This window comes from Microtus ochrogaster, chromosome 2 (assembly GCF_000317375.1).
Source record: "Microtus ochrogaster isolate Prairie Vole_2 chromosome 2, MicOch1.0, whole genome shotgun sequence".
Taxonomy (NCBI): domain Eukaryota; kingdom Metazoa; phylum Chordata; class Mammalia; order Rodentia; family Cricetidae; genus Microtus; species Microtus ochrogaster.
This window is the reverse complement of record NC_022010.1, coordinates 67,406,110-67,432,501: the sequence shown is the minus strand read 5'-3', so window position 1 is coordinate 67,432,501 and position 26,392 is coordinate 67,406,110. Positions and strand designations below refer to the sequence as shown.

The 26,392-nt window shown below is 41.5% G+C and overlaps 2 protein-coding genes across 4 annotated transcripts in view; both read left to right on the top strand.

The window, feature by feature from the left end:
* The window catches only part of Parp9 (poly(ADP-ribose) polymerase family member 9), a 34,653-nt gene extending 32,432 nt beyond the window's left edge, over positions 1-2,221 (top strand). For both annotated transcript variants that reach the window (XM_013352391.2, XM_026786366.1), the window contains exon 12: positions 1,414-2,221. In XM_013352391.2, the coding sequence (XP_013207845.1) occupies positions 1,414-1,808 (395 nt within the window). In that variant the 3' untranslated portion in view covers positions 1,809-2,221. The remainder of the gene's footprint in view (positions 1-1,413) is intronic.
* A 7,045-nt stretch (positions 2,222-9,266) lies between these two features.
* The window catches only part of Kpna1 (karyopherin subunit alpha 1), a 70,592-nt gene continuing 53,466 nt past the window's right edge, over positions 9,267-26,392 (top strand). The window contains exons 1-2 of one of the 2 annotated variants that reach the window (XM_005345090.3): positions 9,267-9,458; positions 26,044-26,177. In XM_005345090.3, coding sequence (XP_005345147.1) covers positions 26,049-26,177 — 129 coding nt within the window. In that variant the 5' untranslated portion in view covers positions 9,267-9,458; positions 26,044-26,048. Of the gene's footprint in view, positions 9,459-25,506; positions 25,600-26,043; positions 26,178-26,392 lie in introns of those variants that run through there. The other variant, XM_026786360.1, reaches the window with a different exon arrangement.

Genomic DNA, 26,392 nt, shown 5'->3' with positions numbered 1-26,392 from the left:
AAAAGATTTATGTGTAGTAGTGTTTTGCCTGCATGGATGTATATGCACCACGCCATGTGTTTGTTTGGTATCTCTTGAGGTCAGAAGTGAGGCTGGATTCCCTGGAACTGGAGATATCCAATGGTTGTGAGCCACTATATGTGCTCTGGGAACTTGTCTTAGGGTTTTTATAGGGTAAAGAGATACTATGACCACAGCAACTCTTATAAAGGAAAACATTTAATTAGGGATGGCTTCCAGTTTTAGAGGTTTGGTCCATTATATCATCATGGCAAGAAGCATGGTAGTATGCAGGCATATATGGTGCTGGAGAAAGAGCTGAGAGTTTTATATCTTGATCCACAGGCAGCAGGAGTATATAGGGTGTAGTTTGAGCATATGTGACCTCAAAGCCCGCCCCCACAGTGACACTTCCTCCAACATGGCCACACATACTCCAACGAAGTTATATCTCCTAATAGTGCCATTCCCTCTTTGATTCCCAGCACATTCAACATTCAAACACATGAGTCTATGTGGGCCATACCTATTTAAGCCACCACAAATCTGAACTTAGGTCCTCTGAAAAACAAGTGCTCATAACTGCTGAGCCTTCTCTCCAACCCCTGCCCCCCCCCAATGAATTATACTATTAACCAGACACTGAAATGATACTTCGACTCTAATTTGATAATTTGATTTCATTCTTTTTCTCTTTTCTTTCCTCTTTTTAAAACGTGGCTCCTAGAAAACTTAAAGTGGCTTGTATGGCTTGTATTGCATTTTACTTTCCAGTGATGCTCTACAGCCTATGTCAGCATTTGCTTCAGTATAGAAGGGATAAAGAAGGAAGGAATGGCAACACAGCTTCAAAGTTTTCGAGTGTTCACCTCTACATGAGGTTATTTATTTTCAGTGCTGAGGAGTAACCCACGACTTTGTGATGCTAATACATGCCCACTAAGCTGCGTTTAGTTCCTCTACAGTGAAGGGCGACTGAACAGTTTTGGAGGGTTTGGGTTTGCTCGTTTTCATTTCTGTTGTTTTGCTGTTTGAGACAAGGTCTTCCTGTAGAGTCTTTGCTTTGATACTTATTTGTGGCTTCTGTAGCCAGCCAGTGTTTTAAGAACAGACTTCCTTACTGCTGCTAACTGCCTGGTTAATAATGACTTGAGTCAGAATTTGTCTGAATCTTACATTTTCATACTGTAAATGATAATATTATCCAAATTACAGATTAATTTAATCTAATCTGTGAAATTGCTTTGAAAGCTGGTGACTTCGGTGTAAATTCTAATGATATATTCTAATGTCAAACTATTGTTGATGGTATCAGTGATAGTGTTGGAGGTAATTATGTGAAGGTCTAGAGAGAAAATACATATTAGCACCCAAATAGACATAATCTATTATAACATTTTTTTTCTCTTTCAGACCCAGTTTATGGAACCGGCATATATTTCACCAAAAGCCTTAAAAAACTAGCAGACAAAGTCAGGAAAACCTCTAGCACTGATAAATTAATATATGTGTTTGAGGCAGAAGTGCTCACAGGCTCTTTTTGTCAGGGTAATAATTTAAGTATAACCCCACCACCACTGAGTCCTGGGGCCTTAGATGCTCATGACAGCGTGGTTGACAATGTTTCCAACCCTGAAACCATTGTCGTTTTTAGTGGCACGCAGGCGATGCCCCAGTATTTGTGGATTTGTACACAGGATAGGACATTGTCACAGCATCAGATGTGGGGACAGGATGACTCATCAGAACTAGAGATGGTCTTCTCTCCGCACTCATGGAGGGAGGTCTCAAATGGCAGCCCTGTTTAATCTCTACGTCATTTTAACAGACAGCAGCCTTTGGGTGAATTGAAACAATGATCATCGGTGACTTGAAGAGTGGCTTGAATATAACAGATTATCTGTTCAGAATGACTGGGTTACTCAAGGCATCTACCACATACTAGCAACTTACTGCCTTCTTCACCTCTGGGCTAGGGATGGACAGATGTCAACTAAAACTTGCTCTTGACTGTCTCTTCTCCTTGACATCCTTCATTTCCTTTCCTATAGGTAACAGCAAGAATATTTTACATATAACAAAAGATGTTTTTTCCTAGTAAGTAACTCAAGCCAATTAAAATGATGATAGTATAAAATAGGACAATGGAATGATTTTAGATTTTCTATATGATTTTATAAAGTACTTTGGAAATTCAAATAAATCACCTTTGTCTGAGTAACTGGTTCTGAGTAGTTATGTGTGCAATGAAATAATGCAAACTGGAAGGGCATCAAAAGACTGCTCCTCAGTTTGGATTCAGTGATATCAAACAATGCCACTCAGTGCTGGGTGTGGCTCTGCACACCTTTAGTCTCAGCATGCGGGAGGCAGGGGCAGGGTAGGTCTCTGAGTTCCAGGCCATCCTGGTTTGCCAGAGAAACCGCGTCTAGAAAAACAAAACACCCACTCTTACCCGCTCAAAAAAAAAAAAATCCCCCCAAAACCAACCCAAACAAAAATCAATGCTGTTCATCCACCATGTGGCTTAATTCACCAAGTATTTACTGATCACTACAAGTGCTTCAGTCACTTTGTGCATGCCACGCAAGACAACTACCCCCCAAACCCTTTACCCTGAATAATCATAAAGGCAGAGATGGACACGTGAACAAATATAATTAGGCGTAACTAAAGGAGGATAACAGTCTTTGAAAAAATTTAAGTGAGAACAGGGCAAATGAGTCAAGGACTGGGAGGAAGGCAGAGCGGGAAGTGTGTTTTAGGCAAAGAATATAGCTCTTATAAAGATTGAATCCACCTCTACTAGGCCCAGACTTAACTTTAAGATACTATTTGTAACAGACTAATTTCATGTTTGACTTTTGATGTAAAAAGATGTCCCCTGAAGGCAGTTTATGAAGTATTAATGGAAAAGTCAACAGAATAAAAAATACTCAACCCTTGGGCTGGAGAGATAGTTCTGCTCTTCCAGAGGTCCTGAGTTTAATTCCCAACAACCACATGGTGGCTCACAAACATCTGTAATGAGATCTGGTGCCCTCTTCTGGCCTGCAGGCATACATGCAGACAGAACACTGTATACATAATAAATAAATAAGTCTTTAAAAAAAATACTCAACAGAAATACATTATTTTAATACTTGTTTTGTTGAGAGGTTTCTCTGTGTAGACCAAGCAGGCCTTGAACTCACTGAGATTAGCCTGCCTCTGCCTCCTAAGTGCTGGGATTAAAGATGTGGGCCCCACTGCCAGCCATTATTTTTATTGAATACAGATAACAGCTATCTAATTAATTCTTTTATCATGCTTCTATTATTCCTATGTTTATAGGCTTTAATGTACAGAAGAAGAGGCTGGAGCTAGAGTTTAGTTGGTAATGTACTTGTCTAGCATGAAGTCCCAGGCTTGATTCCCCAGCACCATTACATAAGATCAGATGTGAAAGAAAGATACAGAATAATATATCCTGCAAAACTTAGACATGTAATGAAAAAATAAAATAGATCCCTAAAGCAAAGGGATATAAGCATTATAAAATATTGCCACATACATGTTATTTAATTTGTCCTTCCTCTTATTACTGACATTTTTAACCAGTCCTGTTGCCATTTTGCTTTTATATTTAACAGAACAGAAATATGCTATACTGTATAATTTCAAGTAAATATCTATTTTATTTTATTTTATTTTGGTTTTTTGAGACAGGGTTTCTCTGTGGCTTTGGAGCCTGTCCTGGAACTAGCTCTGTAGACCAGGCTGGTCTCGAACTCACAGAGATCCGTCTGTCTCTGCCTCCCGAGTGCTGGGATTAAAGGCATGCGCCACCATCGCCCGGCAATATTTATTTTTATATTTATATGTTTGAGTACTAAATCTACATTTGTTTTTATTTCTATACTTGTTAGCTTGGCCATTTTGTTTTCAGGTTCAACTTGCAGAGGTTTTGTTTTGAGTTAGGGTCTCACTATGTGGGCCAGAGATCTTCTGGCCTCTGCCTTCCAAAGTGCTGGAATTAAAGGAGTGTGCCTCCAATCCCACATATGTGGGCAACCTCAGATGGTGGTTCCTCAGCAGTGCTGTATACCTTGGCTTTGTTTTCCCTCCTCCCTTTCTCCTTTGCTCCCTCCCTTTTTTGAGACAAAGTTTCTCAGTGGGTTCTGGGGCATGCTGATTAGGTCACTAGGCCAAACTGTGTGATCAGCAAATCCTAGGGATCCACCTGTCTTTGCCCTAGAACTGGGATTCAAAGCCTGTAGCAACCTACCTGACCTTCTGCTTGGATGCTGGAGATTGAACTGAAGTCCTCAGACCCTAGTGGCCAGTATTTTACTGACTGAGGTATCTTCTCACTCTCGACCTTCAGGTTTTTTTTTTTTATTAGTTTGTTTTAAAATTGCGTCCAGCTGGGTGGTGGTGGCACACACCTATAATCCCAGCACTTGGGAGGCAGAAGCAGGTGGAACTCAGTGAGGTTGAGGCCAGTCTGTCTACAAAGCTAGTTTCAGAACAGTCAGGGCAAACAGAGAAAACCTGTCTCGTGGTGGCGCACGCCTTTAATCCCGGCACTTGGGAGGCAGAGGCAGGAGGATCTCTGTGAGTTCGAGACCAGCCTGGTCTACAGAGCTAGTTCCAGGATAGGCTCCAAAGCCACAGAGAAACCCTGTCTCGAAAAAAAAAAAAATCCAAAAATAAATAAGTAAAATTGTATCTAGGCGGTGGTAGCACATACCTTTAATCCCAGCACTCAGGAGGCTGAGGCAGGCAGATCTGTGTAAGTTCAAGGCCAGTCTGTTCTACAGAGCAAGTTTTAAGACAGGCAGGGCTACACAGAAAAACCCTGTCTCAAAAAAACAAAACAAACAAACAAAAAAATGTATCACAGATATCTGGTCAGTTGGGTTTAAACTTCCATGAAACAAAGTAAAAAGTAACAAATATATAAAATGAAAATAGTTTAAAAATAGATGAAAATAGCTGAAAGATGAGTGTTTATAAACTTATGTTCCAAATATTAGCAAATATGCACAGAAATGGAATCTTATAAACTGTAGACTATATCTTGGAGAAATAACCAAGCAATGCCCAGTGTATTAGTTTAGTTTGCAAATGATATGTAATGTGTTACCACAAACTTAGTGGTTTAATACCCACTTATTATCTTAGTTTCCTTTGGCCATAGAGTGTTCACAGCTTACCCGGATCCTCTGTTCAGGGCCTATCAAAGTGGCAATAAAATACATGTTCCTCACGTATGAAGGCTCAAGTCCGTAAGGGTCTGCTTTCGAGATCACTCAGGCTGTTAGCAGAGTTCATTTCCTGTGATTCTCACTGCTAGCTAAAGGCTATTCAGGTCCTACAGGCCATCCATAGACCCAACCAGGTGTCCTTTTTTTAAAAAAAAATTATTTTTGATATATGCATTGGTGTTTTGCCTGTAAATATCTGTGTAAGGGTGCTGTATCCCTTGGAACTGCAGTTACAAACAGTTGTTTGTGAGTTGCCATATCTGTGCTGGGAATTGAATCTGGGTCCTCTAGAAGAATAGCTAGTGTTCTTAACCATTGAGCTATCTCTCCAGGCCCAACCAGGTGGCCTTCTATAGGCAAGTGACAACAAATTGCTTCTTTAAGGCTAGCATGAATTTTTAGTTCCATAATACACAAAGTATTACAAAATGAACTGTTATCACAGTAAGCCTTCTATAATCCTAGATCTATCTGTTGTCTAGGAATTAGTAAGGGGTCCTATTCAAGGGGTGGGGACTATACAGAGCAACACCAAGAATCAGAGATCACGGAGATTATTTTAGAGTTCTGCCTACCACATCTAATGATGTAATTAAAGATGTAGTGTCCTGGGGCTGGAGATGGCTCAGTGGTTAAAGGTACTTGCTGCTCTTGCAGAGAACCTGGGCTTAGGTACCCAGCACATGTGAACTCCCACATGGCAGTAATAACTGTCAGTAATTGCAGTTCCGGGGATCTGGTACCTATCTTCTACACAGAAGATGCACAATATGGCGTACATAAATACACACAGGCAAAATACTCTTAAACATACATTTTAAATTAAAAAGACAGTTGTAGCAAGGAGCTGCGGACTGCTTCCTGCCACCCAGCTCCTGCACGGCTAGCTTTACCTGAAATAACAACACACAAATTGTATTCTTTTAAACACTGCTTGGCCCATTAGCTCTAGCCTCTTACTGGCTAATTCTCACATCTTGATTAACCCATCTCTAATAATGTGTGTAGCACCACAGGTTGGTGGCTTACCAGAAGATCTTAACCTGCGGCTGTGTCGGGTGGGAGAATCATGGCGACTGCCTGACTCGGCATCTTTCTTCCAGCATTCTGTCTGTCTACTCCGCCTACCTAATTTTCTGTCCTATTAAAGGACCAAGGCAGTTTATTAACCAATGAAATCAACACAAAACAGAAGACTCTCCCACATCAGGCAGTTTACTTGTACATAGTATATATACTAGTATATATACAAGATCATTCATGGGCTGAGCGTGGTAGTACATGCCTTTAATTCCAGCACCCAGGAGGCAGAGGCAGGTAGATCTTTGTGAGTTCAAGCAACAACTAAGACACTAAGCAGAGCTTTGGTTATCTCATGGGGTTGAGAAGGCCCTGCAAAAGAGAACAGACCCTAGTGGATACCTGTGACTCTTGGTTGGGACTCTTAAGGATCTACCTAGGACTGAGGGTGGATTAGGGAATAAACCAGCCTCCATGAAGACTACTCTGAATAATGAGTCTTAGCTCTTGGTAATGATCAGACATCACCTCAGCTACAGTCAGGAATACCTGCCGGTCTTAATTAGGGTTTCTTTTTTTAAAATATTTATTTATTATTTATTATGTATACAATAGTCTATCTATGTGTATGCCGAAGGCCAGAAGAGGGCACCAGACCTTATTACAGATGGTTGTGAGCCACCATGTGGTTGCTGGGAATTGAACTCAGGACCTTTGGAAGAGCAGGCAATGCTCTTAACCACTGAGCCATCTCTCCAGCCCCCTTAATTAGGGTTTCTATAGCTACAGTGGAACGGCATGACCAAAGGGCAAATTGGGGAGGAAAGGGTTTATTTGGCTTATACTTCCACATCTAAGTGCATCACTGAAGGAAACCAGGACAGAAACCCCCAACAGGGCATGAACCTAGGTGTTAGTAATCAGGCATCTCTGTCTGTACTGGCCTGTCTTGGGAGTTCTGACAGGTTGTAGCCACTAAAAGCACCTCCTGTGCACATTCACTAAGTTCCCTTTTAAAAGGGCACTGCCCATCTTCCATCTTTCTCCCTCCCGCTCCACTCACTCTGCCTCTCTCTTCTGCTTCTGTCCCCAGAGGCTGGCTGGGCTCCCCACTCCCCTTCCCTCTTTTTACATTCCCTTTCCCCTAATAAAATCCTTCCATATGAACTTGCTTCAGAAAGTGTTTTTTGTTTTTTTTTTTTTATTACAACACTAGGGGCAGGAGCTGATGCAGAGGCCATGGAAAAGTGCTATTTACTGGCTTGTTCAACCTGCTTTCTTTTTTTACTTTCTTTCTTTGTTTTTGAGATAGGGTTTCTCTGTATAGCTCTGGCTTTCCTGGAACTCGCTTTGTAGTCCAGGCTGGCCTCAAACTCACAAAGATCCTAGAGATCCACCTGCTTCTGCCTCCAGAGTGCTGGGGAAAAGGTGTGCAACACACACTCGTCTTCAACCTGCTTTCTTATAGAACCTGAGACCATCTGCCCTGAGATGGCACCACCCACAATGGGCCAGGCCCTCCCCCATCAATCACTAATTAAGAAAATACCCTACAGTTGGATCTTATGGAGGCTCAATTTTCTCAGCTGAGGTTCCTCCTTTCAGATGACCCTAGCTTGTGTCAAATTGACATAAAACTAGCCAGCACACTGGCCCTAAGACTCTCTCATAGAACATTTTCTTTTTCCCCAACTGCCTTACTCAAGCTTAGTTCTAATTGTAATAAACGCACTGTTAGTGGAGAAGGGGATACTGATGCAGGAGTCAGAAGAAAGGGAAAGAAGGACCATGGGAAGGAGGAGGTTGTTCTACTTTGCTCTATTGCTTGAATAGCATTAAACGAGGCAACTTGGAGGCAAGCATTCCAGCTTACAGAACATCTCTGAAGGAAGCCAGGGCAGAAATTCAAAGCAGGAACCTGGAGGCTGTAGGTGAACAGACCATGAGGAACGTGGTTACAGTGACTCATTCTCAACTTGCTATCTTCTACAGCCCAGGGGTGGCACTGTCCACCGGGGGCTGGGCCCATCATGAGTCAGGAAAATGCCTCACAGACATGCCCACAGGCCAATCTGACAGGAGCCATTCTTCAACTCAGGGGCCCTCTTGCCAGGTGACTCTAGTTTGTGTTAAATTTATTAAAACCAGCGCTGGAGCCAAGCCAAATGAACATTGCACCGCGGAGGGTTCTCTCTTTCTTACGTTTATAAATGTATCGACACTGTCTGTTGCTCCTCAACATTCCTTTTAAACCGACTCGTTAAGCCACGTCTTGTGTGTGAGATTTTCCCGTGACCTCAACTTCCCCAAAAGAAAAATAATCATTTTTTCTAAACAGTTTGTTTGAGAGCAAATTGCTCATGTCAAAGCAAATGTTTTGTTTTTTGTTTTTTTTAACTAAAAATGATTATTATTGAGACAAGGTCTTCCTACATAGCCATTCTAGTCAAAAATTCGCCATTCTCCTGCCTTAACCTTTCTAGTTCTGGGAACACAGGCGTGCGTTATCAAGCCAGGCTCAAAAATTAATTTCTTAATGTTTTAGGATACTAATAAATTACAAGGCAAAATGGGAGAAAGCCGAAGAGAATACCCAGAAGGTTCCGGCAGACGAGCTGCGAATTCTTTGAACGTGAGACACTGACGTATTTTGTAATACTCCCTCAGCCTCCAACCATGCCATCGTTCATCCAATAAGCAAGCTCCGGGTGCGGTACCTACCATGTGAGAGGGTAGCTATGGAGATGTGACGGGGAGCGGTCCGTTCTAGAAGAGCTTAGTTAGGACACAACTTCTACCTGTCTTTACTTTTACTGACAGCAAACCTCGTCCTTAGAGACCCACTCAGAGCCCGGGCCGCTGCTCCCCCACCACCCGCGGCCGCTCCAAACCTAGCGCATCCACTCTGGGAAGAACGTTCGGAGCCTCCGCTTCCCGGCAGCCCCTGCGGCGGGCGGCGGAAAGGCGCACGCAGGCGCGCAGACCGGCCCCCGCACGCAGGCGCACTGCGCACGCCGGCTGCACTGGGTCTCGCGGCTCGGTGCGCGGTAGCGGAGAGCGAGGCCTGCTGAGCGCCGCCGTGGTGCGCGCCTCCTGGTCAAGGTTGTGCGGGAAGAGGCGCAGCGGGCGGGAGAAGAGTGCGCGTTTCACCCTCGCAGTGGCACCGGGACCGGTCGCCTGGAGGAGCCGGTGAGTGAGGGGGTTCCCCGCGGCCCCTCCCCCTCGGCGGGCGGCACTAGGTTCCCTCCGCGGACCCGAGGGAGGCCCCGGGGCGAAGGCGGACGCGGGCGGCGGCCGGAGCTGGCGCTGACGCGTCAGGGACCGGACCTTCGCGTTGCTCCCGTGCGTCACGGGCTCGGCGATCCTAACGGCAGCGCGGCGGCGACGAAGGCGAAGCGGGGTGGGGGTGGGGAACGCTGGTGCTCGCTGTGAAGAACGCCGGTCGGGGCGGGGCGGCGATGGCAGCGGCGGCGGGGACTGCGGGGCGCCGGGCGGCGGCGCGGAGTCTGCGCGCCGCGCTAGCCGGAGGGCGGGGGCGAGCGGCGCGGAGTGCGGTGGCCGAAGTCCCGGGCGTGCGGGGCCTGTCCGGGAGTTGGCAGGTTACCGCCCGGGTCGGTGTTTGGAGGGAGGTGGGGGTGGAGACGGGAGGCTGCAGTTTACAGATGTCATAACTACGCGGGCCTGGAGCTGCTGACGGGGGTGTGGTAATTATAGCAATGACAACTTGGTCGGCTGTGTGAGCGGTAGAAGCAAGGGAAACCGCCAGGCGTTAGCTGAGGCTCGCAGTGGGAACAGCAAAAGGGAGGGTGGCTGGAGTCAGGGACGTCGGCCAGAAAGAATGAGAGGGTTGAATGCAATGGCTTCCGACCCGCTTTGCAATTGAGAAGTTTCAAATAATTGGTTTTAAGGCTTAAACTTAGGTTTGGTAAACTATCAGAATCGACAACCGAGAAATGCTTTCGAAATATTGTATTAAACACTAACACCTATCCTTTTTTTCTCTTAACACAGTTCCTTCAAACCCCACCTCACTGTCACTTTCTTTGCTTTTCGTTCCTTGATAACATAGCCCATGGTTGTCTTGAATTCAGAACAGTTCTGCCTCAGCCTTTCAAGTGCTGGGGTTACAGGTAAAGCAACATGCCTGATTTACTTATATATATTTTGAGACAGGGTCTCATTACGTACTCCTGGCTGCCCCTAGAACTCATATATAGACCAGGCTGTCCTTGAACTCAGAGATCCACCTGCCTCAGACTCTTGAAATTCTGGAAGTAAAGACTTGTGCAGTCATACCTGACTTCCACCCTCCCATTTTAAAGTCCAAAATTTGAAAGAAAATTGAGAATGGTTTAACTTTACAGTTTTGCTGAAATAATTTATTCTTGGTAGGTTACTGTTTTATGTGGCACCTAATTTTAAGAGGAAGGCCTGAGAGAAAGTAAAGTGGATTTACAGTAACTTTGAAGTAGATGCGAACTTTTCCTAGTATGAATGAAAGCACGGAAGAGCACAGTATTAGTTTTCAGAATAACTTGTTTCTTTTGTTTGTTTGTTTGTTTGCGTTTTTTTTTGTTGTTGTTGTTTTGTTTTTGGTTTTTCGAGACAGGGTTTCTCTGTGGCTTTGGCGCCTGTCCTGGAACCAGCACTTGTAGACCAGGTTGGTCTGAACTCTTCAGAGATCCTCCTGCCTCTGCCTCCCGAGTGCTGGGATTAGAGGCGTGCACCATCACCGCCCGGCCAGAATAACTTGTTTCTAAAAAATATTTTAGGTTTTCTGCGTATGAGTGTCTATTTGCGTGTATGTAAGTGCATCGTGATGGTGCTTGGTGCTTGCAGAGGCCAGAAGAGGGCGTTAGAGCCTCTGAAACTGGATTTGCAGATGCTCTGAGCTACCAAAACCAAAGACAAGACTTTTGATTGGCTAGATGACTGACTTGCTGATAAAGGATAATCCCTTATTACTCTTGTTTTCTTATCTTTGTACTTTGTTGGGATTGTGAATTTAGGTGTAACTAATAATCTAAATGTTGGCTATGACAATTCATTTAACTGAATTGAGCTGATTTCTCTCTTTCCATGGTGTACAGATGGGACTTTTGTTGGAAGGATTGTGAAGTAGGTCATTGAAAATGTGGGAATGAGACCTGATGAATTGTAGTTTCTGGGTTTTTGTTTGTTTGTTTTAAGACCTTAGCAACACTGCAAAGTAGACCTAAATGAGAAAAAAAATGATACTGTCCCAATACTGTAGACTAATTGGGATAATTCTTGAGAGCTGGCAGTAATCCAGAATGTGGATAATGAAGATAATCCTCTTCATATAACAAGAATAATGCTGCCCTTCATATACAAAGATAAGTCTGCATGCTCATCACGAATGATTTTCCAGCACGAACAAGGATACGTGCTGAGTTGTCCATGTGTCCATTCTCTTACGCTTTGTAACCAACAAGCCAGCTTGGGGTCAGAATGACGGCTTCTAACTGAGAAATAGAAAGACTCACAGAAAGTAGTAAAATACATTATGGGTCAACCCTGTCTACATCAGATGTCTTTCAATAATTATCCTTGCAAAAACCACTTGAAGAGGAGGTTGCCTTACTGCCTGATTAGGTAACGTGCCCCGCTTTACAGTGGTGGGGCCAAGATTGAAGACATAAGATTGTAATATATTTATACCAGACTTTAAACCTTGGCTTTATCAGCAATTCAGTCTTTATTTACATTAGAACAAACTAGAGGCTGAATTTATATACAGTTAAGTGTCTCTTAAGTTTTTTGTTTTGTGACCATTAAAATTCCTCAATTTTAAAATAGGATAGTGGAAAAGAACTGCCACCCCTGTTCCAGTCTCTATACTTTAGATGATACCTCACTTTAGATTGATAAATACCTTAGTTTATTGCCTCTTCACTGCTCCATTTTTTTAATTCTGTTGTTTAAATTTGTCTCTATTGGTCTCACTGTGTAGTTCTAGCTGTCTGGAATTTGCTGTGTATACCAGGCTAATCACAAATTCACAGACCTTAAACTAATATCGATCCACCTGTCTTTGCCACCCAGAGTGTTGGGATCAAGAATGTGTATCACTAGGCCTAGCTTCCTTCCTTCTCTCTTTGTTTGCTTTTTGAGACAAGGTTTCTGTGTGTAGTTTTGACTGTCCCCGAAATCACTCTGTACATCAGGCTGGCCTCGAATTTACTCTGCCTCCCTAAGTGCTGGAATTAAAGGTGTGCCCGTTTTTACTATAGTTTTCCTCAGAAGTAAAATATTCCTTGGTATTTACATTATCAGCTCCACCTAAATTTACACTACCCCTCCCTTTTCTCAATATACTTACTTTAGCATCTGTTAATATAGTAAGTATAGTTGAACCATATTGACTATTATGATATAATTTCCTGTCAACCAGTTGATGTTTATGTAGAAATTAATACATTCTTTTGGAGTAGAGTGGCCTCATTTTGAGTTTTTTCCTGAAGTCATTACCCTCTTTATTTTCTTTGTTTTTGGCTTTTTGAGATGGTATCACTATTCAGCCAGGTGGCCTGGAACTGAAGATTCTTCTGCCTCTCATTTCCAAGTGTTGGGACTAGAAATGTTTGCCAAAAAATTCTATCCCCTTTGTTCTTTTTTTTTAAGTTTATTTATTTTTCTTTTACTATACACTGGTGTTTGCCTGCATGTATGTCTGTGTGAGGGTGTCAGATCTTGGAGTTACAAACAGTTGTTAGCTGCCATGTGGGTGCTGGGGATTGAACCTGGGTCCCTGGAAGAGCAGTCAGTGCTCTTAATTGCTGAGCCATCTCTCCAGCACCAGTTCTTTTTAATACAGTCTGGATTGATAGTCTTCATCTATGTTCATTTACATTCTTATCTTGGGATGTCTCGTTATGTCTTCCTTAAATTTTTCTTTGCTCTTCTATATTGAATCATCTTTTCCCCCTGTTTTGTTTATTTATTTTCTTTGGAATATATCCCCTTGATAACTTCCTGACACATGCATGGTACTTTCTTATTTCACCTTCTTATTGACCAATAATCTTGCCGGGTATGAGATTCAAGATTGAACATTATTTGGGGGACTGGAGAGTTGGCTCAATGGTTAAGAGCACTGGCTGAGGTCCTTAGTTCAATTCCCAGCAACCACATGATGTCTCACAACTATCTCTAATGAGATCTGGTGCCCTTTTCTGCCCTGCAGGCATACAGGCAGACAGAACACTGCAAAATCATAATAAATAAGTAAATCTTAAAAAAATTTTCACTCAAAAAGTAGAAGCAGAATCTCCACAGCTTCCTTTCACTGTTGCTTGTGACATTTTAAGCCCTTTTAAAAATATTGTGTGGGTGTGGTATATATACTTGTGCTTATGGGTGTGCATGCACATGTGTGTACGTGAGTGTGGGTGCCAAAGGAACCAGGCATCTTTCTCTATCAATCTCAATCTTTTTTAAAACTTATTTTTATTATTTCTAATTGTGTGTGTGTGTGTGTGTGTGTGTTTGTGGATATGTGCACTTGAGTGCAGGTGTTGGTGGCCTGAGGCTTTGCATTCCCTGTTGCTAGAGTCACAGGTAGTTGTGAGATGCCTTTCATGGATGCTAGGAACTGAACTTGTGCTCTCTGCAAGAATATGTTCTTAACTGCCCTCCCACCCCTCAATATTATTATTTGGAAACAGAGTCTCTCTGAATCAGGAGCTCAAGATTTATCCCAACAGTGGGACAGAATCACACTACCCCAGCTCTGGGTTTACAGATTTGTGTGCTACATCTGGTCCTTTACCTGGTGCTGAGGATCCAAATTCAAGTTTTCATTCTTGAAAATTTTTTGCAATCTGAGATGAGATCTCATGTATATTAGGCTGGTCTAGAGGATGGGTGACCTTGAACTTACTTTCTTTTTTTCTTTATTATGTATACAGTGTTCCCTTGCAAGTTTGCCTGCAGACCAGAAGAGGGCGCCAGATCTCGTTACAGATGGTTGTGAGCCACCATGTGGTTGCTGGGAATTGAACTCAGGACCTTTGGAAGAGCAGCCCGTACTCTTAACCTCTGAGCCATCTATCCAGCCCTGAACTTTCTTAAGTGACAAGCCTTTTTTTTCCAATTTTATTTTTATGTGTATGGGTCTTTTGTCTACATGCATGTCTGTGCACTACATTAATACCTGGTCCCTCTAGAGGCTAGAAGAAGGAGAATACCTGGAATTAGGTATCAAATCTCATTTTAGATGGTTGTGAGCCACCATGTGGTTGCTGGGAATTGAATTCATGACCTGGAAGAACAGTCAGTATTACTAATTTCTGTGCTTCTGGGTTAGGGTTAGGCTCTCCAGCACCTGATTTTTTTTTTCGTTAATGTGGTAATGGGGATGGAACCCCCAGCATGGTAGACAAGCACTCTTCCAACTGAGTTACATTTCCATTCCCCTCACCCCAGCTTTTTTTTTATTTTAAGAGCATTCCAGGGCTAGAGAGATGCTTCAGTGGTTAAGGATACTGGCTCTTTTTTCAAAGGTACTGAGTTTAACTCCTAGAATCTATAGGATCCAATACCCTCTTCTGGTGTGCAAATGTACATGCAGACAAAACACCCATATACATAAATAAATATCTTTTTTTTAAGCTGCATTCTATAGACCCTTAAAAAACTGGAAATTTATCTTTCAGGTTTGGAAATTTTATTATTATTTCCTGTCCCTTAGGAAAAAACAACTTTAAAGTTGATTGCATCAGTTTTGACATACCAGATCATACAAGATACTTTAAATTATCTGTCTTAAATTTCTGAGCTCGGGCTACAGAGTTGGCTCAGAGTTAAGAGCACTGACTGTTCTACCAGAGGTCCTATATTCAATTCCCAGCAACTACATGGTGGCTCACAACCATCTGTAATGAGATTTGGTGCTCTTGTCTGACATGCAGCCAGAACACTGTATTCATTATATAAATAAATCTTTTAAAAAAAAGAAAAAGAAAACAAAAACATTCTGAGCTCTCCTTCCATTCTTTCCTGTAGCATTGTAGAATCCCAGTCCTCTGTGGCTCAGCTGTGAATGTTTACAGTTGTAATTACACATGATTTATTGTGAGATGAAATGTCTGTCAAGGTGTATGTGTGCTGTTTATTTTGTACATACCAGAGCTTAAATTTGCTCCACTAGAGACCATTTTTGTTCAAGAAATTTTTCTGCAGTCAGAGTATGTGGGTGTAATACAAATAAGAATGCAGATCAAGCATTTACTGATAATAAACAAAAAGAAACTAAAGTAATTCTTTGATATAAATGAACTTTAACCATTTATTGAAGACTAAAACAAATTTGTATGAGTCATTTGTGTTTATTTTCCCATTATTACATTTATTTTTTCATTATTACATATTTGTTGAATATTTGATGTTGCAAGATATATAACATCTTCAGCACATTTCAGAGTTGATCGATTCTTTGATTTTATAACAGTCAGTGCTGAGATGACTGCTTCATGTAAATACCTAGTACAAAATGGTAGCAGTATGTTGAAGGCTATTTCAGAATGGTTGGAAATTCTGCCCTGATCCTATCAAGCAAAAATTCAAGTAGAAAGATTTAAAACAACAACGGAAAAAAAACAAAAAAAAAAAAAATCTCAGAGCCAGGTGGGGTTTAATCCCAGCACTTGGGAGGCAGAGGCAGGCAGGCTGCAGAGTTGAGTTTTAAGACAGGCTTCAACACTACATCTCAACCCTCCCCCCCCCCCAAAAAAAAAATTCAAACCTTCTGATGCAGTGCCTAATACCTGCTAAGGATGAACTGTAGGAAAATATTAAAAGTCTTTGTTTTCTAAAATTAATCATTATGTTTTCTGTAAAAGCAGATTTTGTATGTTATTAAAAACTCTGCAGTTGGGATTACAGAGATGGCAAAGATGGCACTTGTTTTTTGCTCTAGTTAGGGTTAATAGTGCTGTCATGAAACACCATGACTAAAAGCAACTCAGGAAGGAAGGGGTTTATTTGACTTACATTTCCATATTACAGTTAATCAAAAGAAGGGCAGGAACCTGCAGGCAGAAACTGCTGTAGAGTCCTTAGAGTGGAGCTGCTTACTGGCTTGCTCTTCATGGCTTTCTCAGCCTGCTTTCCTATAGAACCCAGGACCACCAGGCCAGGGATGGCACCACCCACAATGGCCTGGGCTCTCCCTTCAAATATTAATTAAGATACCCTAAGGCATTTCCTACAGCTCCATTTTATGGGGGCATTTTCTCAATTGAAGTCTTTTTCCTCACTGATGATTCTAGCTTGTGTATAGTTGACATAAAACTGGCCAACAGGCTGCTGCAGAAGACCTGGTTTTGGTTCAGAGTATCCACATGGTGCTCACAACCATCCATATAGTTTCAGTGTCCTCTTCTACCCCCACAGGCACTGTACACATGTGGATGTCCATATATACAAACACACATACATGCTGCTAATAAGTATAATAAAAGTTTTTAAAACCCACTGTAATTTTAACACACAATAGTTTGAAAAGTAGGCTGAGATCTTTTGGGCAGATTTGATGGTATTGTGTAACTTGATGGTGTACCCTCTGTATGAAGTGCCTGTGTGTGTCATAATTAGGCTTCAGTGAAGTTATGTGATGTGGCACAGATTAGCTCTGCCAGAAACCTCAAATTCATTATGCATTTTGATTTAAGTTCTGGTTACTGTGTAAACTTTGCAGCCTGCCCATATAGTGTTGGTGTGTGTGTGTGTGTGTGTGTGTGTGTGTGTGTGTGTGTGTGTTTTAATTTTATTATGTTGTGATGTGGGAGGGCTGGCACTCCTGGACCGTGAGCAACATGGAGTCAGTTCTTCCACTATGGGTTCTGGAGGCAGAACTCTATTACGGTTGCTCTGCAATTATGTTCACCTGCTGAGCGATCACTCTGGCCCTAGTACCTAGTCCCTATGGTTCTTCAGAAGTTTTGTTTTACACCTTGTCCTGTTGATTTAGAGCAGTGGTCCTCAACCTTCCTAATGCTGCAACCCTTTAAGGTAGTTGATGTTGTAGTGATCCCTAACCATAAAATTATTTTCATTACTACTACATAACTATAATTTTGCTACTGTTATGTTTCATAGTTTTAAATATCTGTGTTTTCTTATGGTCTTACGCAACCTCTGTGAAAGGATTGTTGATTCCCTCCCTCCAAAGGTGTTACAACCCACAGTTTGAGAACCACTGATTTAGAGACTCACTCTACAAACTTATAACAGAACCTGGGTTATGAACTGACTCTGTAGGCCAGGCCGGCCTAAGACTCCTAAGTAAATCCTGCCTTGGCCTCCCATGGGCTGGGATTCTGGGAGTGAATCATCACTTCTTTTTTATTTTTACTGTTAGGAACCTTGAATGCACTCAGGCTGTGGAATCCAAACTTGGTATACTATTATATGGTCTGTGTAAAATATCTTCTGGGTTGTAGTTCCAGGGATGTTATTTTTTGTTTTTGTTTTTCCAGACAGGGTTTCTCTCTGTAGCCTTGGCTGCCCCAGAACTTGCTCTGTAGACCAGACTAGCCTCGAACTCATAGAACTGTGCTTGCCTCTATCTCTTCGTTGCTGGACTAAGGGTATGTGCCACCACTACCCAGCTGTAACACTTTCTTCTTCTTCTTCTTCCTCCTCCCTCCCTACTCCCTCCCTCCCTCCCTCCCTCCCTCCCTCTCTCTCTCTTTTGGTGGGGGGATGTTGAGACAGAATTCTTCTGTGAAACAGTCTTGGCTGTCCTGGAATTCACTCTGTGTAGATCAGGCTGACCTTGTGAACTCACAGAGATCTGCCTGCCTTTGTCTCCTGAGTGCTGGAATTAAGGCAGGTGCCACCACTTACATAGTTTTAATTTTTCATGGTAAAGTCACATATTTTCTTGATAAGATGATACATCATTTCTTATGTCATAAAGAGTACTTGTTTGCTGGGTGGTGGCACACGCCTTTAATTCCAGCACTTGGTAGGCAGAGCAGGTAGATCTCTGAGTTCGAGGCCAGCTTGGTCTACAAAGTGAGTTCTAGGAAATATAGAGAAACCCTGTCTTGAAAAACGAAAGGGGGATGGGGAGTGCTTGCATTTGGAGGCTAGACAGATGGCTCAGCATTTAACACTGCTCTTCTTTGAGAGCACAGGGATTCAGTTCACATCATCCACATGGTGGCTCACAACTGTCCATAACTCCAGCCCTAGGGGTTCCAATGCCCTCTTGAGGTCTCTTTGCGCACTAAGCAGGCACACAATGCACAGACATACATACAGATAAAATACCAATATACATTAAAAAGAACAGTCTGAGTTTGAGAGCATGGTTTAAAGCTATTGCAGGTGGGTAGTTATGACATGGATAAGGAATTGGGACAGAGATAGTAGCTGACAGAAGCAGATAAAATGAACTTTGGATGGTTTGTGTGTGTGTACGTGTTTGCTGCAGAGATCTTAATGTGGCTATTTTAGTTAGGGTTTCCGTTACTGGAAAGAGACACCGTGACTACAGCAACCCTTTAAAGAAAACATTTAATTGGGGTGGTTCGCTTACAGTTTCAGAGGTTCAGTTTATTATCATCATGACGGGGAGCATGGTGGTGTCCAGGCAGACGAACTAGAGTAGCAGAGCGTCTTCATCGTGCAAAAGGAAATCTCAGTTGAAACACTTGGTGGCGCTGGGCGGTGTTGGCGCACGCCTTTAATCCCAGCACTCGGGAGGCAGAGGCAGGCGGATCTCCATGAGTTCGAGACCAGCCTGGTCTACAAGAGCTAGTTCCAGGACAGGCTCCAAAGCCACAGAGAAACCCTGTCTCAAAAAAAAAAAAAAAAAAAAGAAAGAAACACTTGGTGGTATCCTGAGCATAGGAAACCTTAAAGCCCCCCCCCCCGTTCTTATACCAACTTCTCGCCTCCCAGTCCAACAAAGCCACGCCTCCTAATAGGGACTAGGGAAATAGCACAGTTGGTAAAATGCTTGCTGCATAAGCATGAGAACCTGATACTTGATCCCAAGAACCCAAGGAAAAAGCCTTTGTGTGGTGTTATGTGTGTATAAATCCCAGTTCTGAGGAGGCAGAGATTGGAGGATCTCTGAGGCTTGCGACCAGCCAAGCTATTCTAATTGGTGATCTCTAGGTTTAGTGCAAGAGCCTGTCTCAGTAGTAAGGTGGAGAGTGAAAGGAGAAGACACACTCACCCTCTTGTCTCCACTCTGATATGCATATATGTGTGCACACAGAAGTAATGAAGAGAAAGAAAACGAGTTGTTGGCATTTCTTAGTTGTCTTTTCTCTGTTTTGAAGAATAACTGTTTTAATAGATGAGATTGCCAATACTCAGCAACCACTTTTTGACTTTTTTTTTAATCTTAAAAATTTATTTTTTAGTTGTGTATGTGTGTATACGCTCACATGCTCACATAAGCATGAAGAATGTGTCAGATCTCCTGGAACTAGAGCTCCTGGTTCTGTTCTATTGGACATGGATGATGGGAATCTGTAGTGATGAGGTGAGCAGGCTTGCTTTTCGTCCTGCCTAGCTCCCACACGGCTAGCTTAGCCCCAGAATAATTACACGGAAACTGTATTCATTTAATCACTGCCTGGTCCATTAGTTCCAGCCTCTTATTGGCTAATTCTCACATCTTGCTTTAACCCATATTTAGTAATTTGTGTAGCACTACGAGGTGGTGGCTTACCGGGAAAGATTCAGCATGTCTGATCTGGTGGCTGGCTCCATGGCGTCTGCCTAACTTCCCTTCTTCCCAGCATTCTGTTCTGTTTACTCCGCCTGCCTAATTTTCTGCCCTATCAAAGGGCCAAGGCAGTTTCTTTATTAACCAATGAAAGTAACACAGAGACAGATGACCTTCCTCCATCAGGAACCTGACTCTGGTCCTCTCTTAACCACTAAGCCATCTTTCCAGCCCCTCTTCTGATTTCAGCCTGTTTTGTGGAATTTTCTTTTTTAACCTTATCTGCTAAAATCTTTTCTACTTTACAATTTAGCTGAAATACTTTTTTTTCTTGGTTTTCTTTTGGTATTGGAGATTAAACCCAGGGTATTAGAACTGTGCCCAAGCCCAGCTACCATCTACTTTTTAGAGCTTTGGAGACCTCTGATCACTTGGGGTTATTTATAGCTCTCCCTTCATTCTTCATATATCACCTAAATATGGATCAGGCAGTACAAGTATGCTCTCTTTACCTTATGAGGTCTTCATATCTCCATTCTAGAAATGGGGGATCTAAGCTTCAGAGAAATCTAATGTCTTCATGTAATTGGTTCTCTTAAGGCACTTTAATAAAAAGATACAACTGAGTTCCTTCTTTTCTTGTTGTTTGAGATGGTCTTCCTTTGTAGCTCTGACTGTCCTGGAACTTGCTGTAGACCGGCCTACCTGGAACTCAAAGAGATCCCCCCTGCCTCTGCCTCCTGAATGCTGGAATTAAAGGTATATGTCATCAGGCTTGGCTCATGTCATTAAATATATACTTTTTTTTTTCTGAGACACAGTTTCTTTGTGTAGTCTTGGCTGTTCTGAAATTCACTCTGTGGACCAGGCTGGCCTCTAACTCAGAGATCCACCTGAGTGCTGGGATTAATGGCCTGAGCCACTGGGTCACCACCACCCAGCTATATTGTACACTCTTTATTACTGCCCAGATCCAATAAAGCTACTTTCTTTGAACTTTAGGATTTTAAAGGGGTTCTCCTTAGCTAGAGTCAGTTGTTTCTTTAGAGGAGAAAAAAAAAATAACAACGTAGTTAGTTTTTGTGAAAATAATTTTAGATCTTTAGGAAATTATTTGGGAAAGTTTCTGTTTTCTCTTATGTAGACCAGATTTCCCTTAGCCTTGAACTTGCTGTGTAGCTGAGGGTGACCTTGAAATCTTAATCTCCTGCTTCCATCTCCCAAGTTTTGGGATCATAGCCTTAAGCTACCGTGTCTGACTTCTTTTGAGGTAGGACTTGAGTCTGTCTTTGTGCACAAACATGACTGTAGATGCCTGCAGTGGTGACCAGAAGTGTCAGATACCCTAGAGCAGGAGTTATAGATGGTTGTGAGCAGCCTGATTTGGGTTCTGGGAATTAAACTTGAGTCATCTCTCTAGCTCATCTTTTTCTTCCTCCCAAAGACAAGGCCTATAGTAAATGAGAAGGGTATGTGTGTGACATAAATGAAGGGATAATTGAGTAATTCAATAAGAGTGAAGACACTTCATTACTATACCTTCAGTAGTGAACAGAACAACCAGGAGTAATGAGGAAGCAAACTATAAATCAAGTACAGTTGTCTTTTGGGGAAGACATTCTCTTTCCTTTAGTGGGTATTTGAAAGCAGGTAATATTGAATCTAATATACAAGCATTTTAGTTTGTTGTTATTTGGTTTGATGATCACAGTAACTGTTTTAACACAGGATGAGTATACTGGGCAAAGTAATGATTTACTTAGCTGACATGATGAAGTGGGATGGTGTGAAATTTCAACAGCAGTTAGAATAATGGGCACTGTAAAACTTATGAATTGCTTATTTCTCAAATTTTCTAGGTTTGGATTGTGATTTATAATTAGTGTCTGAAACTTTGGAAAGTAAAACCATGAGAAAAAGGGTTACTGTATACAAAACTGAAGCAAAGTTGGGAACATTGCTAGCTTGCAATACAAAAGATTATAAAAATGTGGTCAACTCTTGTATCGCAATAAAGACTTAGATGAAACAGGCATATTATATATCTATCAAAGCTGTCTAAATAAGAACAGACTATGAATAGACATATAAAGTGTGGAGCTGTAGAACAAACTGCTCACAGAGAAAAGTTTAGGCCTGTTGACTTCATTCCTGAATTCTACCAGACATCTGAAGACTTAGGACTAATTCTTTACAAAGTATTTCATTACCCAACTCATTTTTTAAAGCTCATACCAAAGTCTGATACCAAAGCCAGACAAGATATTCACAAGAAAAATACAGACTGATATCATAATTTGAACATAATTCTCAACAGAGAACTTACAGTGGAGCCCAGCAGTCTTCCAGAAGACTTCTTATACATTTTAGTGAGATGGGATTTTTCCTAGAGATATGAAGGAATTGGTTTAAAGTCTTAAAACATGTTAATGTAATGTATTAGTAAAATAAAAACAAAAAGTGCATCTCAGTGTACAGAAAAAGCACTTCACAAAGTCAATTCTTTCAATGGTAGAAAACACTCATCTAGGAATAGAAAGGAGCTTCTCAACATGGTAGAGCACACCCATGGAAAACAGATGATTTAGTGGTTAAGAGCACTCCTGGGCTGGAGAGATAACTTAGCTTTTAAAGGCTAGGCTCACAGTGAAAATAGAAGAGCACTTCCTGCTCTTCCAGAGCACCTTAGTTTAGTTTCCAGTACTCAAAACCACTTGTAACTCCAGCTTCTGAGGTTCTGACACCATGTTCTGGCCTTTTTGGGTACCCAAGCACACATAACATATATTCACATAGACACAACATACACATAAACTAAAATTTTTTTAAAATAATTCTCAAGGGTAATAATGTCATGCTTGATGGTAGCTTTCCTTAGATGTCCGTTTTCTGTTTATGTTCAGCTTTGTATTGAAAACCTTAATTAGGAAACTAAAGAGTACAAAGGCATCAAGGTTAGTAGGTATAACTAAAGTCTGTATAGGAGATGGTCTTGTGTATCTGCTGAATACTGATAAGCTCAACAAGATGGAAGGGTATTTTAGGTCAGTATTTATGAATCATTTGAAACTGGGTGTGGTGGTGCACGCCTAGAATCCTAGTCCTTGGGAGGTGGGGTTTGAGGCCAGGTTGGGCTACATGAAACACTGTCTCAAAAACAGATGACAACCAAACAAAACTGCCATAACAACGAGTTGTATTTCTGTAGACATAACGAACAACCTAAAGTAAAATTAAAAATTGACTCATCAGGACATAAAAAATACTTGAGAATATGTTTAGCAAAAGAAGTGTAAAATTTATACTCAGAAATGTGCATAAGCATTGTTAGGGGGAGTTGGAGAGATGGCTCAGCAGTGCTAAGTACTTGATGTTCTTATTCCCAGCACTCACATAGTAGCTCACAATTGTCTAAAACTTTAGTTCCAGGACATCCAACACCATCTTCTGGTCTCCCAAGGGGTACCAGGCACATATAAGTGGACATACATGTAAGCACATATGTACGTGTATGCACACACACACTGAAATAAAGGTAAAAAAACAGACAAATCAAAGCTATAAATTAGAATGTTTAGCTTGTTATGATGGCAATACTCCCCAAATTGATCTATAGGTTCATTACAGTGTTATCAGGATCTGAGCTGTTTGTAGAACTTTACAGACTGATTCTGAAAATTGATGTGAAAGTACAGGAGATCTGTAATGACTAAGGCAAATCTTTTAAGAGAGCTTGTAGAAAAGTCCACACTTCCTTGTTCTAATGCTCACACAAGGCATTGATAATCAAAGAGCAATTGAATATAATCAAAAGTCATAAAACTAAACCTATGTATGACAAACAAGAATGCTTCACAAGTAACAGAAATCCATTTCTCATGGTTCAGGATGCTTGTCTTTTTACTTGACGAAAAGGGCAAGCAAACAGTGTTTTTTTTTAATATGAGATATGGTTTCTCTGTGTATTCCTGACTTGTCCCGAAACTCACTAGGAAGATCAGGCTGACCTCAACTCGAAATCCACTGCTTCCCAAGTGCTGGGATTAAAGGCATGTCTTTTATAAAGGAATTAACCTAATTTCTGAGGGGTCTGCCGTCATGACCAATCATACTGGACTCACCTCACCTACTCTCTCTCATACTGGGACTTAGGATTTCATACACACATTGTGGACAGTCATAACATGCATTCTGTAACAAGCTCCAAGATCGTTGAAAGATCATCAGATACCACTTGGAAAACTGTATAGACATGCAAAAGAATGAAGTTCAACTTTTACCACATAGCATATAGAAATATTAACTTGGACCACTATAAGAGAAAACCTATATATAACTCCTAAGAACATAAAGTGAAGGATTTCTAAATATGACATCAAAAGCATGAATGAGAAAAGGTTGCCTGAAGCGATAGCTCAGTGGTTAAGAGCACTGGCGGTTCTTCCATAGATCATGAGTTCAATTCTCAGCAACCACATGATAGCTCACAAGCATCCCTAATGAGCTCTGGTGCCCTCTTCTGGCCTGCAGGCATACATGCAGGTAGAACACTGTATACATAATAAGTAAATAAATAAATCTTAAAAGAAATATTATTTAGGGCTTATGTTAAAATTAAGGGTTTTTTTTAAAAAAGTTTTATTTTATATGTATGAATGTTTTGCCTTCATGTATGTATGTGCACCATGTGGTTGCCCTTGAAACCAAAAGAGGGCTTCAGATCAACTGAAACTGGAGTTGTAGACAGTTGTGAGTCATCATATGAACCAAGGTCCTCTGCAAGAGCAACAGCTTCTCTTAAACACTGAGTCATCTCTCTAGTCCAAAATTAAGGTTTTTAAGAGTTTTATCTAAAATCTATTTTTAAAAAGCCTCTTACTACTTAGTAATGAAAAGACATGTAACCCAATTAAAAATAGACAAAGGATCTGCTAGATTTTTATGATAGCTACATACTTAGATAATAGTTGCAAAGATGTTGTATTTTCTTAATCATCAGAGGATTACAAATCAGAACCATGAGCTACCACTTCATACCTTTAACTTCAGTTAAAGAAATCATATTATCTAGGATGTAGAAAATTGCAGCTAGTGGTGATGGGCATATAAAATGATAAAGTCACCTTGGAAGATGGGCAGTTTATCAAGTGATTAAGCATAGAGTTACTGTGACACACAGTGCAACCGCTAACTGTATATGCATGAGAAATGGAAATATGTCTGCGCAAAATCTTCTTCATAGATGTTTATGGAAGCATAGTTCATAATAGCTAAAAGATAGAAATAACCCAACTGTCCATCAGCTGATAAGAGATAAATGTAATATACAATGGAATATTAGCTGTAGGAAGGAGTAAAATACTGATAATTTGCTACAGTGAAAACCAGTCTTTTAAAAGTGTTAGGCTAAATGAAGCCTATCAACAAAAGATTACATGTCGTATGATTCTGTTTGTATGAAATGTCTAAAATAAGGTCAGTATCTAATGAGCTAAGTGAAACAGGTTTCTTTTTCTGAGTCAGGGTTCCTCTTTGTAGCCCTGGCTATCCTGGAGAACCGACCGTCCTCAAATTCACGGAGCTCTGCCTACCTATGCTTCCTGAGTGCTGGACTTAAAGGTGTGCGCACCACTGCCTACCAAGACAGGTTTCTTTTTTAAGGTGATAAAAATACTCAAATTCAGTCTGGTAATATTTACACATACCTGTTAATATTGTAAAAACGGTTGAATTGAATATTTTAATAATACTTTTGGAAATATGATAGAGCTGGTGAGATAAATTGTGGAGTGAGATGCTTGCTGCCAAGCCTGGCTGTGAATATTCCCTCCTCACGACTATCGTGCTAGGAGAGAGTGACTCCTGCAAGTTGTCCTCTGACCCCAGATAGTGTGCTGGCTTCTTTCCCTCCCAATACATAAATGAAATAACCATTTCTCGTGTTCCACCTCTGTGTGTGTGTGTGTGTGTGTGTGTGTGTGTGTGTGTGTGTGTGTGTTGAAGGCTGAGCTCAGAGAATAATAAAATCCTTAAAATTCATCTGTTCCCTCGCTGTGCTTCTAGAAATCATGACCACGCCAGGAAAGGAGAACTTTCGCCTGAAAAGTTACAAGAACAAATCTCTGAATCCAGATGAGATGCGCAGGAGGAGGGAGGAAGAGGGCCTGCAGTTACGGAAGCAGAAGAGAGAGGAGCAGGTAAGTTTGTGGGGCTGTCAGTCACCTACTTCTGTTGTACGTATGTGTTACTGAATTTTCAGATGACAAAGCACTGCCTCATAAATTTTATTTGAGAAGTTTGAAAATAAACAGGTGAAGGCGTAAGTCACAAACAATCCCACACCAATTTGGAATTAGATTATTAGAGAGGTTATTTATTTTAAGGGGAAAAACTTACAGATCACTGTCCCAGA